Genomic DNA, 14,143 nt, shown 5'->3' with positions numbered 1-14,143 from the left:
TTGTAGTCATGGATCCCATGACCTGCCTTCCGTCCTTGATGATCAGAGTCCACAGTAAATGCCTTTGATTTGGGAGGGAACTCAGGGATGTGGTGGCACTATCTCCCTGGCCTTTATGTCCTTATGCAGGAGCTTGTGGTGGCACTGGGCGCACATGAGGCCTCAATGGACACTTCTATTCTGTTGCGTGTGTGAGGTGCATGCACCTCTAGAGTGAGATCCAACACCTCAAAGAATTACAGTTACTGTAGGGTAAGTAACAGTTCTTTATACAATTCAGTCTGGGAGAGTGGAGGTTCCTGTCCTCACAGTAAGTTGTCATGCCTTTTGATGGCATCTAAGATATGCTGATAAAGGCCATGATATGTTCTGGGCATTTTTCAAAGAACCTTAAAATTGAGTTTATGGCTCCTGTTAAGCATTAAAATCAACCCTAGAGATGGCGCAAACTGGGCAACTGTTTATGTATACACAGGCAAAAAGATAGATTAAACACATGTGCATCTGTCACCAGTTGTAAATGTACAGATCACATGCCATGTGAATAATTTTTATTTCACAGCCTGCTTAGGTTTTTAATGCATTGAGCATAATGGCTGTTTTATAGGCAATACAAAGGGGAAGAGAATTGCTCCTCCAGGGGATAAAAAAGTTACTTAGATTGTGCCCCCATAGAAGCAACCACAGTGCTAGAGTGCTTTGACAAGCAAGTGGCCATTTGTTCAGTGACAGACATGGTGCTAATTTCCCCTGTGTCTGCTCCTGTTTGTGTGCTGGGGATGAAAGCAGCAGATCAGTGATTATCTCAGACCCAGAGAGGAGTTCTGCTGGAAAAACAGCAGGTTCTCAGGAAAGAGTGTATTACCCTCTGGCGTTTTGTTTAGCTGGTAAAGCAGCCTATTGAGCCAGAGCTCATTTACAGTGGTTCCCTGACAGACTGCAGCAGCGATGCAGAATTACCAGTCATTCACAATGCAAACAAGAATCATTCACAACCAACAGTCTTGCACTTATCAGCTCCAGCTCTTTGTACTAGACATTTGACATGTTTATGCTCCTCCCTTGTCTCCAAAAATTAGTCAGATATCTCAGGTTTCAGAGTAGCAGCCGTGTTACTCTGTATTCGCAAAAAGAAAAGGAGTACTTGTGGGATCTTAGAGACTAACCAATTTATTTAAGTATAAGCTTTGGTGAGCTACAGCTCACGAAAGCTTATGCTCAAATAAATTGGTTAGTCTCTAAGATGCCACAGGTACTCCTTTTCAGATATCTCAGTGTAATCTAGTTGTCAGGCATTTTAGTCCCAACATTGTTTGTTTCTGTACATGTTTATCAAAGATTTTCCTTAATGACATAAGTGTCCTTGTGTTTTGGCATAATGTTCTGATGCTTTAAATTGAGAAGTTGTGGCATTCTCAGACAGTGCCAATATCAAGACTGTCCTCTTATCCAGTGTAAGAATTGAAATGGGGACTTTATTGGTTCTTTTTAGGGCATATTTTCTACACAAGTGCTTTGGCTTAGAGGGTCACAAGTGAGATGCTACCTAGAGTTCTTGCTAATCCTGTAATGGACACTATCCAGGGATGATCAAATCCATTTGTAACGCAGTAGTCCAGTGGTTTACCAAAAGGCAACTATTGTTAGATAACTAGCTTTTTATGTTGAATAATAGATCAGTTTTTCTCTCCCTTTGTTTCAAAGCTGGTGGTCCTGCAGACGTCAGAACTTCATGATAAGGCAGTTTGTAGCCTAGTCTTGCTATGTGCTGAGCTAACAATGTGTTCACCTCTGATGCTACAAAGTGCCAGCATCTACCAGTTTTACACTCAGCTGGTTTAGGCAAGCTGTTTTCCTCCAACTCTCACACAGAATGCAAGTGTATAATGCTCCTTTGAAGTGGGGATATTCTGTTCACTGAGATTATTAAAAATGTATTTGTGAAGTGATAGGATAATTAAACCAAATTCATTTGAGGATGGATACCTTTTCTGAGACTGATCTTTCCATTTATCTTGCTGCTTCTAATAGCTGTTGCTTTTAGACCAAGCAGTTTGGCAGTAAACACTACAATTGCTGGTATTGCATGGCTAGAAAAGAAGGAATGTAGGAAACCACTCTGAGAAGTGTGATTCTGCCTCTTTGAGTTCTTTTTCAGGGTTCTTCCTCCCTCCAGGAGTTATTTCTTTTAACTTATTGATAATCTCTCTCCTTTTTGTCTTTCTTTTTGGATCTTTCCCGTACCTTGTCTCCCGCCAAAGCATCTGAAGTGGGTGGACTTGAGTGTGTAGGAGACAGCAGGCACGCTCCCACCCAGAGCCTGCAATTTGGGAACTTAATATTGCTGGGGATCTACCAGACTGGTGAAGCAGGCCATATAAATAGACAACCGAGGTGTACCTAGTTTGACTCTCTATATCAATGGTTCTCAGCCCGTGGACCACTTACAGCCCAGTCAGCACATAGCTGCGACCCATGTGACATCCTCAGGGCCATATAGGTAGTATGTATGTGGATGCGGTTCACGTAACACATAATGAGCTGCATATGCAGCCCACAGTGGTAAATAGGTTGAGAACCACTTCTCTATACATGCCTGAGAGAGGTACCTACATCAAATATCTCTAGCATAGAATCATAGAATATTAGGGTTGGAAGAGACCTCAGGAAGTCATCTAGTCCAATCCCCTGCTCAAAGCAGGACCAATACCAACTAAATCATCCCAGCCAAGGCTTTGTCAAGCCAGGCCTTAAAAAAATCTAAGAATGGAGACTCCACCACCTCCCTAGGAAACCCTTCCCAGTGCTTCACCACCCTCCAAGTGAAATAGTTTCCTAATATTCAACCTAAACCGCCCCCACTGCAACTTGAGACCATTGCTCCTTGTTCTGTCACCTGCCACCACTGAGAACAGCCGAGCTCCATCCTCTTTGGAACCCCCCTTTCAGGTAGTTGAAGGCTGCTATCAAATCCCCCCTCACTCTTCTCTTCTGCAGACTAAATAACCCCAGTTCCCTCAGCCTCTCCTCGTAAGTCATGTGCCCCAGCCCCCTAATCATTTTTGTTGCCCTCCGCTAGACTCTCCAATTTGTCCACATCCCTTCTGTAGTGGGGGGGGACCAAAACTGGACGCAGTACTCCAGGTGTGGCCTCACCAGTGCCGAATAGAGGGGAATAATCACTTCCTCGATCTGCTGGCAGTGCTCCTACTAATACAGCCCAATATGCCGTTGGCCTTCTTGGCAATGAGGGCACACTGCTGACTCATCCATCTTCTCATCCACTGTAATCCCCAGGTCCTTTTCTGCAGAACTGCTGCTTAACAGTCAGTCCCCAGCCTTTAGCGGTGCATGGGATTCTTCCTTCGTAAGTGCAAGATTCTGCACTTGTCTTTGATGATCCTCCTCAGATTTCTTTTGGACCAATGCTCCTCCAGTTTTGTCTAGGTCACTCTGGACCCTATCCCTACCCTCCAGCTTATCTACCTTTCCCCCCAGCTCAGTGTCATCTGAGAACTTGCTGAGGGTGCAATTAATCCCATCATTCAGATAACTGATAAAGATGTTGGACAAAACCAACCCCAGGACCGACCCCTGGGGCACTCCGCTTGATGCTGGCTGCCAGCTAGACATGGAGCCATTGATCACTACTCGTTGAGCCCGACAATCTAGCCACCTTTCTATCCACCTTATAGTCCATTCATCCAATCCATACTTCTTTAATTTGCTGGCAAGAATATTGTGGGTGACCATATCAAAAGCTTTGCTAAAGTTAAGGTATATCATGTTCACTGCTTTCCCCATATTCACAGAGCCAGTTATCTCATCATAGAAGGCAATCAGGTGGGTCAGGCATGTCTTGGCCTTGGTGAATCCATGTTGACTGTTCGTGATCACCTTCCTCTCCTCCAAGTGCTTCAAAATGGATTCCTTGAGGACCTGCTCCATGATTTTGCCGGGGACTGAAGTGAGGCTGACCAGTCTGTAGTTCCCCGAGTGTTCTCTCTTCCCTTTTTTAAAGATGGGCACTATATTTGCCTTTTTTCCAATTGTCCGGAACCTCCCCTGATCACCACAAATTTTCAGAGATAATGGCCAATGGCTCTGCAATCACATCAGCCAACACCCTCAGCACCCTTGGACTTGTGCACATCCGGCTTTTCTAAATAGTCCTTAACCTGTTCTTTCACCACTGAGGGCTGCTTACCTCCTCCCCATACTGTTTCCTAGTGCAGCAGTCTGGGAGCTGACCTTGTCTGTGAAGACTGAGGCAAAAAAAAGCATTGAGTACTTCAGCTTTTTCCACATCATCTGTCACTATGTTGCCTCCCCCATTCAGTAAGGATACCACACTTTCCCTGACCATCTTCTTGTTGCTAACATACTTGTAGAAACCCTTCTTATTATCCTTCACATCCCTTGCTAGCTGCAACTCCAATTGTGCCTTGGCCTTCCTGATTACACCCCTGCATGCTCTAGCAATATTTTTATACTCCTCCCTAGGCATCTGTCCAAATTTCCACTTCTTGTAAGCTTTCTTTTTGAGTTTAAACTCATCAAAGATTTCACTGTTAAGCCAAGCTGGTCACCTGCCATATTTGCTATTCTTTCTGCACTTTGGGATGGTTTGTTCCTATGGCTTCTTTTAAAATACAGCTCTCCTGGACTCCTTGCCCCCTCATATTAACTTCCCAGGGGATCCTGCCCATCAGTTCCCTAAGGGAGTCAAAGTCTGCTTCTGAAGTCCAGCATCCTTCAGGCCAGAGCCAAAGTCCTCTGATTCTCTTCCTTTTGAACTGCTGTATTTTCTGACCCTTCTGATTTGTGTGTGAGAAGCTGTTGTATTCCTCTTTTTATTTTCTATTTCAGATTTCTTGGCTATTTAATTGAGCATGTTGTCTTAGTTGGAGGGTTTTGGAGTCATGTTAATTATTCAGTTCAGTTTGGTTTCTTTTAGGCACCAGAGACCTTTGTATACATATTGCCAGGAGATACGTGATGATTATACTACTTGTCTTCTTCAGAGGCTATTGTGACGATTAATTTGTGTTTGTAATTTATTTTCAAGATTTAAATGTCTGTGCAAGCACTAAGGATTGTTGCTTCCTAATTCTTCAAGTTTATGTAATCTTTCAAAATAAGATTTCTGGCCACAAAAGCCCAACAGAAATGGCAGGAGTTAAATTCCTTTGAAATCAGACAAGTGTTTAATGTTTAAAATCAGTCCCCTACTCTATGCCCCCTCTGAGCCCGCATTGCAAACTCTGATGGCTCCTCTTCTTTTTCAGGAATCCAATGTGCTCATCGCTGCTAACAGCCAGGGTACAATTAAGGTAAGTTATTTCCTGCATCTCCATTTTTAAACACTTGAATCCATTCTGAGGGAGCAAGGTCATAACTCTGCAGCCAGGAGAAGCAGTTAAAAGAGGTCATCTCAACTGTGGGTGTTTATCGCTTCAGCGATGCATTTGCCTTTGGCACAAGCTGGAGAGGAGAATAAAATGAACTGAAAGCAGAGAAGCCAAGTTAGGAGGCAGGTGTGAAAAGATGGTGGCAACTGTCCAGCAGCCACTGTGCCATTGCCAGTGCTCAGGGGCTCTCTGAAGCATACGAGAGACACCGACATGGAGCGGGAAAGCTTGAAACGTTTTGCAGTATGTTACCCTTGAGATTAGCCATGTAATGCTGTTCTGTTTTCACATAGGGGTTGTGTTCCTGTACTAACACATAGGCTCCATGTTTCATTTGCCACAAAAGCCATTAGAGTTTTGTCATCAATCCAAAAGTGACTGTGGCTTTACTATTGAAGTGCAAGACTTTAATTTAATGCTGTGCCGCTCACACGCACGCACGTGCATATGCATTCGTGTTTGCATGCTAATCTCTGTGGCTGTGAGCCACGAATTGAGGAGGCTTTATCTTAACTCCTTGGTGTTAGCCCAGCGGTTCTCAAGCTGTGGGTCGCGTTGCCATTTTAATAGCGTTGCCAGGGCCAGCATTAGACTTGCTGGGACCAAGAGCTGAAGCCTAAGTTCCACCCCCACGCGGAACTCAGGCTGCGACCCCCTCATCCCCCACCCGAGGCGGCGGGCTCCACCCCATTCCTGGGGTCATGTAGTAACTTTGTTGTCAGAAGTGGGTCATGGTGCAATGAAGTTTGAGAACCCCTGTGTTAGCCAAATGCAGTCCTTTGGCTACTACCACTGAGTTAGGGTGCCGTAATGAATCATGCTGAAATCCAAACTCTCAGCAATAAGAACTGATATTCCAAACGAGCACATGCTCCACTCACCTTTTTTCATTCCTAGCACAGAAATCTGTGCCTACAGACAACAGCTTGCAAAACTCGACTGGCTTCCTCTTGCATGAAGAGGCTAGTGTTCAACAATCCTTGAACTTGCTCAGAGATCTCCTTCCCTTTCCCATAGGGACTGTGTGTGGCATGACAGCTAATTAGAACTGCAAACTTACCTTTTAAACTTAAATTTAAAGTCAGATTTCTTAATGTCAAAATTTGAGTTCAGTCTCCAGCAAGATAGTAAACAGGATGCTAGGTTGATAGCTGTGATTTGGTCTCCAGTCCTCAGGACCTCTCTCTTCACAGGCAATCTGTAAATGAATCTGTCCCTGGTACTTTATCACCAAATGGTGATGCTGACACTCTTTGCTTGTCGACCTGGTTGTTCCATGAATCTCAGAATTTGCACGCTTTCTGCTTTCTGATTGTCAGAACTACACATCATAGCTCATGCCACACAGACTGGCCCCAGAGCGTGATCGGCGACATTAGCCTCCATTGGGACATAATCCCCTTAGCCCTAGAGGTTTGGTGCCTAAATGGCTTTGTAGTCAAGCTCTAGCCTTTTCTTGTAATTGTTGATTAGTGTTTCACAATCCATTTTCAAACTACCCAAAGGTTTCCACCCCTCGAGAGACCTGGGTTCTTTTCCCTTCCGTGCAACCAAGTCACTATGACCTTCAGTGACCACTCTAGTTCTGTGGCAAAACCTGACTGGACTTAATAGTCCTGATATTTTTATGTTAAAAACAAAAAACAGGGGAATAGAATAGGAAAAATTTCACTTCTCAGTTCATTCTTATTAATCAGAAAGAAGCCCCCACCCCAAAAGGCCCCAGTGATGTGCGGTTGTTTTTTTTCTTTGCAGGGCATTTTTAACTGTTAAAGTATTCTGCATTAGCTCCCTGGTAACCCCTGCTGCAGTAGTATGTTGCATCTGCTGTCTTTTGCTCCTGGGTGATTCATTTAGTATGGTTGCAATTTGTTCATTACTTCAATCAGTTCCCTGTTAGTGAAATTGGTGACACGCACAGAGGTGTATGACATCCTTAAGTGAATCCAGCAGGAGGGAAAAATTGGTTGTAAAGAGGAGATTTTGCATATACACCTAGCTTGTTAATTAATGAAGATATGAAGAGAAATGTGTAAACAGTGACAGAATTCTGGTGTTCCCTTTTTTAATTGGTGGTCAGTGGGATGGGACCAGGTTTAGGAAGAATTAATAGGGACTCCATCGGTTGCTAAGCCGATGAGTACCCACACAGCTTTGCACAGTGTGCAAACTGTATGCTGTTGTGGGAAGTTCTGCCTTCCAGGGCCCCAGATCATGGTGCTGGCAGAGCTTGGAAGAGTTAGTTCATGCATGTCTGAACAGAAGGGTCTGCTGTCTCCATCAGTGCACCAGGAAGTCACTAGATTGAAAGTGCTCATTTGGAGCAAAGAAGATGAGAGGTGATTGGACAGTCTTGCATCATGTCGTGATATATCAGAACATAATATATGCCATTTTAAAAAACGAAAGGCATGCAAGTGTTGCTTGCCAGTACCCAAGGCCCTTCAGTGACGCTACTGTATGCTGGTGAACAAAAGGAAGGGAGGCAGAGTGATGTAGGAGATAATGAACACAATAAATCTCTGTTCTAATTGCTTGTTTGCTCCCATTTTTTCACCAGGTACTGGAGCTGGTATGAAGTGTTTTCTCTCAAGGCGTGAGGTACTTGGTCCTGCTGACATGCTACAGCTTTCATTTGGGATCCTCAGTGGGGCAAGAAACCAGAACCACCTTGATATTCCTCTCCACAGTCGTCATGTTTGGTTGTTTTTTTTGTTTTGTTTTGTTTTCCATTTACGGACCCTATAGGACCTTTTGAAACACTGGGAACACCAGTGAACTGTCTGCCATCAAGGTTAACTCCACAGACTTTGCTGCTGCTTGTATGGTTGTCTAATTTTTATGATAGGGAAACAAATTCTTTTAAATAAAAACAAATAACAAAAAGGAATAATAAAGATTATTGAGCCACAAGGTGAAGCTGGAAGATTCTCTCTTGTTGCATATGGGAACAGATTTACTTGGGAAGGGAGCTAACAGGACCACAAAAGGGCTGTACTATGGAATCTCACAACTTCTGGGTTACCTTACCTGGGGTTTTCTTTCATCCCCACGGGGGAAAAAAAATCTCTGAGCCTTACCGGGACATCGAAGCAGTTTGCTTTTAGAGCATAAGATGTATGTGGTTTAGTTGTGTGTTGGTTTTTTAGATGCATTCAGTGTTCATGAAAATTGCCAGGTTGACAGTTCTGGAGACTGAAGTCCTCCAGATATCAACAGGAAAGTGGCAGCTTCCCCCTGCCCCTTCCAATATGCCTCAACCTTGACCTGGAGGGACTGCTTGAAAGGATGGGGTCGTTCTGTCTCCGTGCCCACAAAATCCTTGGCGCCTCTGCAGCCTGCCAACAAAACAAGGGTACCAACTGTGACGTGGACATCTCTTGACTGTGAACTGGACTGACTCCACCAAACTATTTCTCATAGGCCACCAGACTGCCATCAGCTAACAACTTCCTGCACTGCTGAGTGGGGCTGGATTTGAATCATTCAAATAGAGGTGAAAGGCTCCAGATCCTGTTACCAGAGCTCTGCTGTCATATCCAATCTGCCACGTGGCCTGTTGTTTGTCCCCAGTTCATATCATGTGGGGAAACCAAGCATTTTGAATGTTGTAATGAGGGGGGAATTTAATTGATTGTAGTGTGTTTCAAAGCCGCGACACAGGAGCTTTATTTTTAATAACCAGGCTTACACTTAATTGTACATATGGAGAGGGGGAATAAACCATCATGCTGAGTGTTAAGTTGTTACTTTGTGAGGGGTCAAGAAGATAGAACACATTTTCATGCATGACAATAATACAGAGCTGCTAGTAACACTACCCCAGTGTAAGTTTAAAGTTGAATTAGAAGGTATACCGTTTTATCTGTTTCCACTCTTATCTGCCTGAAGACTTCCTGTGTGCATAGTGATGCCGAATGGAAATGTTTTATTTACAAACATCTCACTTGAATTCACTTTGGTCCCACATTCAACTTCTCCTTTCAGTCTGGGAGTACAACATGGGTGCTGGGCTTCACTTGGTAGAAGGGAGAGTCTTGCATTCTTTTGCATCCCATTTGGGAACTAGTGTTGCCCGTCTGTGAAAGGCATCCTAGCTCATCCAAAGATTAATGGCTTGGTTGGAGCTTCCTAGAAGGATGAGGTGTGAGATCCTTGTGACCCCTGACCTAGGGACAGAGGAAAGAGAGAGAATAAAGGTGGGCAAAGCAAAGGAGTAGGAGTTGAGCATTGTGGAGTCTAATGCTGACTGCCGTAGATGTCCCGAGTGACATTTGGTGAGTCACTTAACTTCTCCGCATGCTGATGTTATCCATTGGTGAGGGTGAGACGTGGTAGCCGTAACTGACAGGAATCATGAAGTTTATTAGTGCTAATTTGCTTATAAAGTGCTTTGAAAATCCCAACTGGGAAGATGATGTAGATGAACAAAATTACTATAGTCATCCTTAGGATTGCATCTGGCAGGGAGGAGATGAGGGTCCTCAACTCAAAATGCAATTTGGATGTGGTTTCTCAAGTGCTTTGTTTTCTTCCCTGGCTTCAGGTGTGCATGTGGGTGGATGAGCAGGGAGGGATGGGGAATGTTCAGCAGGGGAAGGACCAATCAGAAGCAAGAGGAAGCATGACAGCAACTGCCCCACTCTAAGGTGCCATCTTCAGGTCTCAGCCATATGAGCCATGCGGATCGGCATGGCAGAAGGAAGTTCAAATGGCACCCCTGGCTGTGGTCGTTTCCTCTGTCACAGGTTTGGCGTGCATGAAATGCCCAGCAAAGCAGCAGCTCTTGATTTTCATTTTGCTGCTTTTAAATATATATATTATTTTGCAGATGAGTGACTGCTTCCAGATGTTTCTCCCAGACTCAGCTCTGTCAGGGACACATTTTTTCATTGATTTCTCCAATTCAGTATCTTATCCCAGGTGGTTTTGCATAATTGTCAGCTGCCCTGCCTTATATTTAGCAAGAGGGTTTCCTTGATGTCTGATTTGGTGGTTGGTGTGGCAGCCTTTGCTCTTATAGGCTTCTTAAAGAGGTTGCCATCAGCAGGGCATAACAATGTTTTGAAAAAGTAAAACCCCTTCCCTGCGTTTGGACATCAGGGGACAAAGGATCAGCAAAGACCAAAACTTGATTGTACTTCACCCAGCTCTATGCCCAAACAGCCATTCTCGATAGGTGACGTTACACTTCCCTTTCCCCTCCCACACACAAATTGAAAATCTGTTGTTGGGTTTTTTAATTGAAAATTGGTCTGGTGAGGCTGAGATCTTAAAATGAGAAGCAAAATACATACCATGTATGCTCTAAGGCTACTTTGCAAATTAAATGGAAAACAGTTTAACTTTAAGTTCCTTGTGTTTAAGTTTCTATTCTATTTCAATCAAGATAAATGCAAATTCAGTGTCTGGCTCTAATTAGAAGCACAGTAACTCATGAATGGAGTGATGCTGTTGCTTTTGGAAGATGTTCTCTGCTTTAATCCCCTTAATTTTCTTTCCTCCACGTAAACCTATGTATATGTCATATAATTATTTACCATAAGCGGTGTTAGCAGCATTTGGCTAAAGTTCTTTTGTATCTGTGGTATTGCAATGTTTCTAAAGCCCCTTCCTTCTCTGAGGTCTGTAGCCTAGCTTGGTGTTATGAGGCCAGGTAGTAGAGGTAAATGTTTATATCATGGTAGCACCCAAGTGTCCCAGTTGGGACCCTTGTGCATGGTGCTGTACAGATACAGAAAAGAGATTATCCCTGTCAGGATTGAATCTGTAAATGTTTAGGCACACCTGAGATGCTGGGACAGCCTCCACACAACATGCCTGTTAGTTGCAGTGTGTGCATTATCTAGTGCAGGCACACCCTCTGATAACTTTGTCTAGCAGTGTGTAACTGCTAGTATAGACAGGGCTCGGGCAGTGTGTCATGTGTGTCATGAAATCCTGTTAGGAAGTTATGGCATGGAGTCAGAAATGCCTGAAGGCTGTCTGTTCTAGCAAACAGATACGCTATGTATACATGTATCACTAGTGTGTACAGAGGATGTACTTTGTGTGTATATGTACACACAAATATCTTCCAGCATATTAATAACAGTGGTGTATACATTTACTCACAGACATTCCAAACTAGGCTGTGGACTGCCGCATCATAAAGTGTTGAAAAGTTCAAATGCAAAAGGCTACCAAACTCCAATGAAATGCTGTGAATGCAATCTAGAGAATTACTGTTACACCTGGAAATCTGTTTGCTTTGTAGTCCCCTTTTTTGAAAAAGCAATAGTTTTGGGCAGCCCGCTGAATTACTTTGACTAAACAAACGTGCATCCCCGTAGATGGTGTGTTAGTAAATTCTCTCTCATAACAAGCAAAAACTTCAAAATCCTGTGCAGCGAGCCAGCCTCTTTTATGAAATATTTGAACATTCATTTACTAGTCAGAAGAAGGATGCTTCTGAACTGAAAGAAGTTCGTTGCTAGAGGGAATGTGAGGTGATGGTCAAGGGGAAATGTCAATTAGTGATATGTCAAGGCTCTTAAACCATGAGCGTGGACCAGATGTTAATGCTGGCGTTTTGCCACAAAGTGCAAGATTCATGTTTGTTTAGAATAATTTTATTGAACTATGGAAGATCCATAAGGACTTCAGCGGATTATTGGAAAGGAAATTCTCTTACTCTTCATCACATTTCTGTGCATACAAGTGCTCTTCTCTTCCTCCTCCCCTGCAGCCTCATTTCCTTTCACAGCACTAGCAAATGCCCACCAGGACCTCCAATGGCCAGAGGGCAATGTATTCAGTGCACTCTAATGTGTGGCTTGAGAAATGATTTTGTTGTTTTGACAGTTTCTATTGAGCACTGTGAGTACCTACACATGCACATAGAGGTATTAATGCTGATGTCCTGGCTGATTGCCAACTTGGGCAATTACGTTCTGCCTACCTAAATTCCCCCTGCAGTTTCAAGTGAAGAACTTTTTGCTTAACGGCTGGTTTGGTGTTGCTGGAACGGAGTGGCAGGTGTGTTCTACTCCAACACTGACTGTGTTTCAGTGGGGAGTAAACGATTCCTGTAATAGTCTAGAAGCGCTTTGTTATCCTTCAGGGTGAAACATTATTACAGAAATATGAGGGATGACTGTTTGGGTCTCTCTGAATGTTTTGTACAGTACATTGAATCCTTTATTTCCTTTATTTTTTACATTTTTATTTTCCAGTTTGGTTTTACCTTAGACCTATCAGGAATATGGTCTTCTCTCCCTTGGCTTTGCTGAAGACCTGTTCTGAGGTATAAGGGCACTTATGATGAGCCCTTAACACCTTAATTGAAGGGGCGAAGGTGTTGAATCGACAACAAAGGCTTTGTTCAACATGTTAATTAAGCATTGGAGTGAAATACGTTAGGCCAAAACCAAGAGTTTTAAACAGATTAAACATCCCTTCCCTGCTTTATTGTTCAGCTTTCACTTGGTTAGCTCTTGTGATGTAGCTGTATCTCTAGTTCACCACAATCATTCTCCCAGCCTCCCCAGGACATGAATTTCCAATGTAACAGTCGTTCAGGGGAAAAACTTGGGGAGACTTTAAAAGGTGTCGAGGGAAGGGGTATAGGCTGAAGGCCAGTTACATTCAAGCTTTTCCAAAATCATCATCAGACCATGGAATATTTTATTTCATGAATTCCACTCATCAGACCATTGCCACTCATGTAGCGTCTGATGTCCATGTGCACACTCAGCATAGCGACTGATCTGCTTTACCTGGCAGCCCTTCCTCCTGCATGTAGTTTCTGTTTTAACACCCTCTATTGGGCAAGAACTACTTTAGTAGCTAGTTGTTTAGAAACTCAGCCATGCCAGGGGCAGCCACCACCTCCTCTCTTCCCATAGTCTGATCAGTGGAAGTATGATGGGAAATAGTTTATCAAGATCATAGACAATCAATTTCCTCCCTGGAGCACTGAGGGACACAAGATGTTTTGTGACTGTTAGTCCCCAAGATCGTGCTTCTCTTCTGGTAGCCACAAGCCCAGAATCTTCTAATCACTGTTATGACAATTTTCGGAGACAAGTAGAATGTCAGGGTTTATATATATTTTTTTTCTTCCCAGGTTTGTGAGGATGGAGAATTTAGACTCTCCGATTCAAACCATAGGTTCTGATGAGCATGGTTTTCTTTAATCCCCCTTTTAAAAGGCTCACAATTGTTCCTGCCCTGCAGCTTCTTTTAGGGAGGTGATTAACCATTTGTGGTGCTCCAATAGTTTGATTTCTCAAAGTCGGGCTTGAATTTGATTCCAGCACTTAAAACTGGGTAACTTCAGTGGAATATGGGACATGCTGTTAGCGTCTCTAACCCACTGCTCTTTCTTGGATCCTCTCTGGGATCCTTTCTGTTCTTCTGCACCCTCCAACCTCACATTTCAACTTTTTAAAGAGAGGCTGAATTAATCCGCTAGTATGTGATGGCAGGAAAAGGGCTGTCACGTCAGTCCTCAAAAGGAAAATAATTTAGAGATTTTATAAAAATATAAAGGCCATCCTTAGAATGCGGGAATAATAGTATGTGACTGCTAATATTAACGCAACAGTGCAAGCTAACAAGTGCCTGCTTGCTTGTACAAACCTCCGCTGCATTACATCTCCATGCATTGCTTGTCTTCTCCACTGCTCTCCATCCTAGCCCGGGAGAAGGCCAGACTACTTGAGCATTGGAAGGAAAGCAATCCAAGTGTT

At 43.5% G+C, this 14,143-nt stretch overlaps 1 protein-coding gene across 5 annotated transcripts in view; it reads left to right on the top strand.

Moving 5' to 3' along the window:
- Positions 1–9,149, top strand: part of COP1 (COP1 E3 ubiquitin ligase) — a 213,123-nt gene extending 203,974 nt beyond the window's left edge. For all 5 annotated transcript variants that reach the window (XR_005226628.2, XM_043552652.1, XM_037907998.2 and 2 more), the window contains 2 exons: positions 5,289–5,333; positions 7,972–9,149. Coding sequence is in view for 4 of the 5 variants with exons in the window: in XM_043552652.1 (XP_043408587.1) it covers positions 5,289–5,333; positions 7,972–7,989 (63 nt within the window). In the remaining variant the exon portion in view is untranslated. The remainder of the gene's footprint in view (positions 1–5,288; positions 5,334–7,971) is intronic.
- Positions 9,150–14,143: the final 4,994 nt, after the last annotated feature.

The sequence above is a fragment of the Chelonia mydas genome, chromosome 8, assembly GCF_015237465.2.
Source record: "Chelonia mydas isolate rCheMyd1 chromosome 8, rCheMyd1.pri.v2, whole genome shotgun sequence".
Classification (NCBI taxonomy): domain Eukaryota; kingdom Metazoa; phylum Chordata; order Testudines; family Cheloniidae; genus Chelonia; species Chelonia mydas.
Note: the sequence above shows the minus strand (reverse complement) of the source record. Positions and strands in the feature narration are given on the sequence as shown.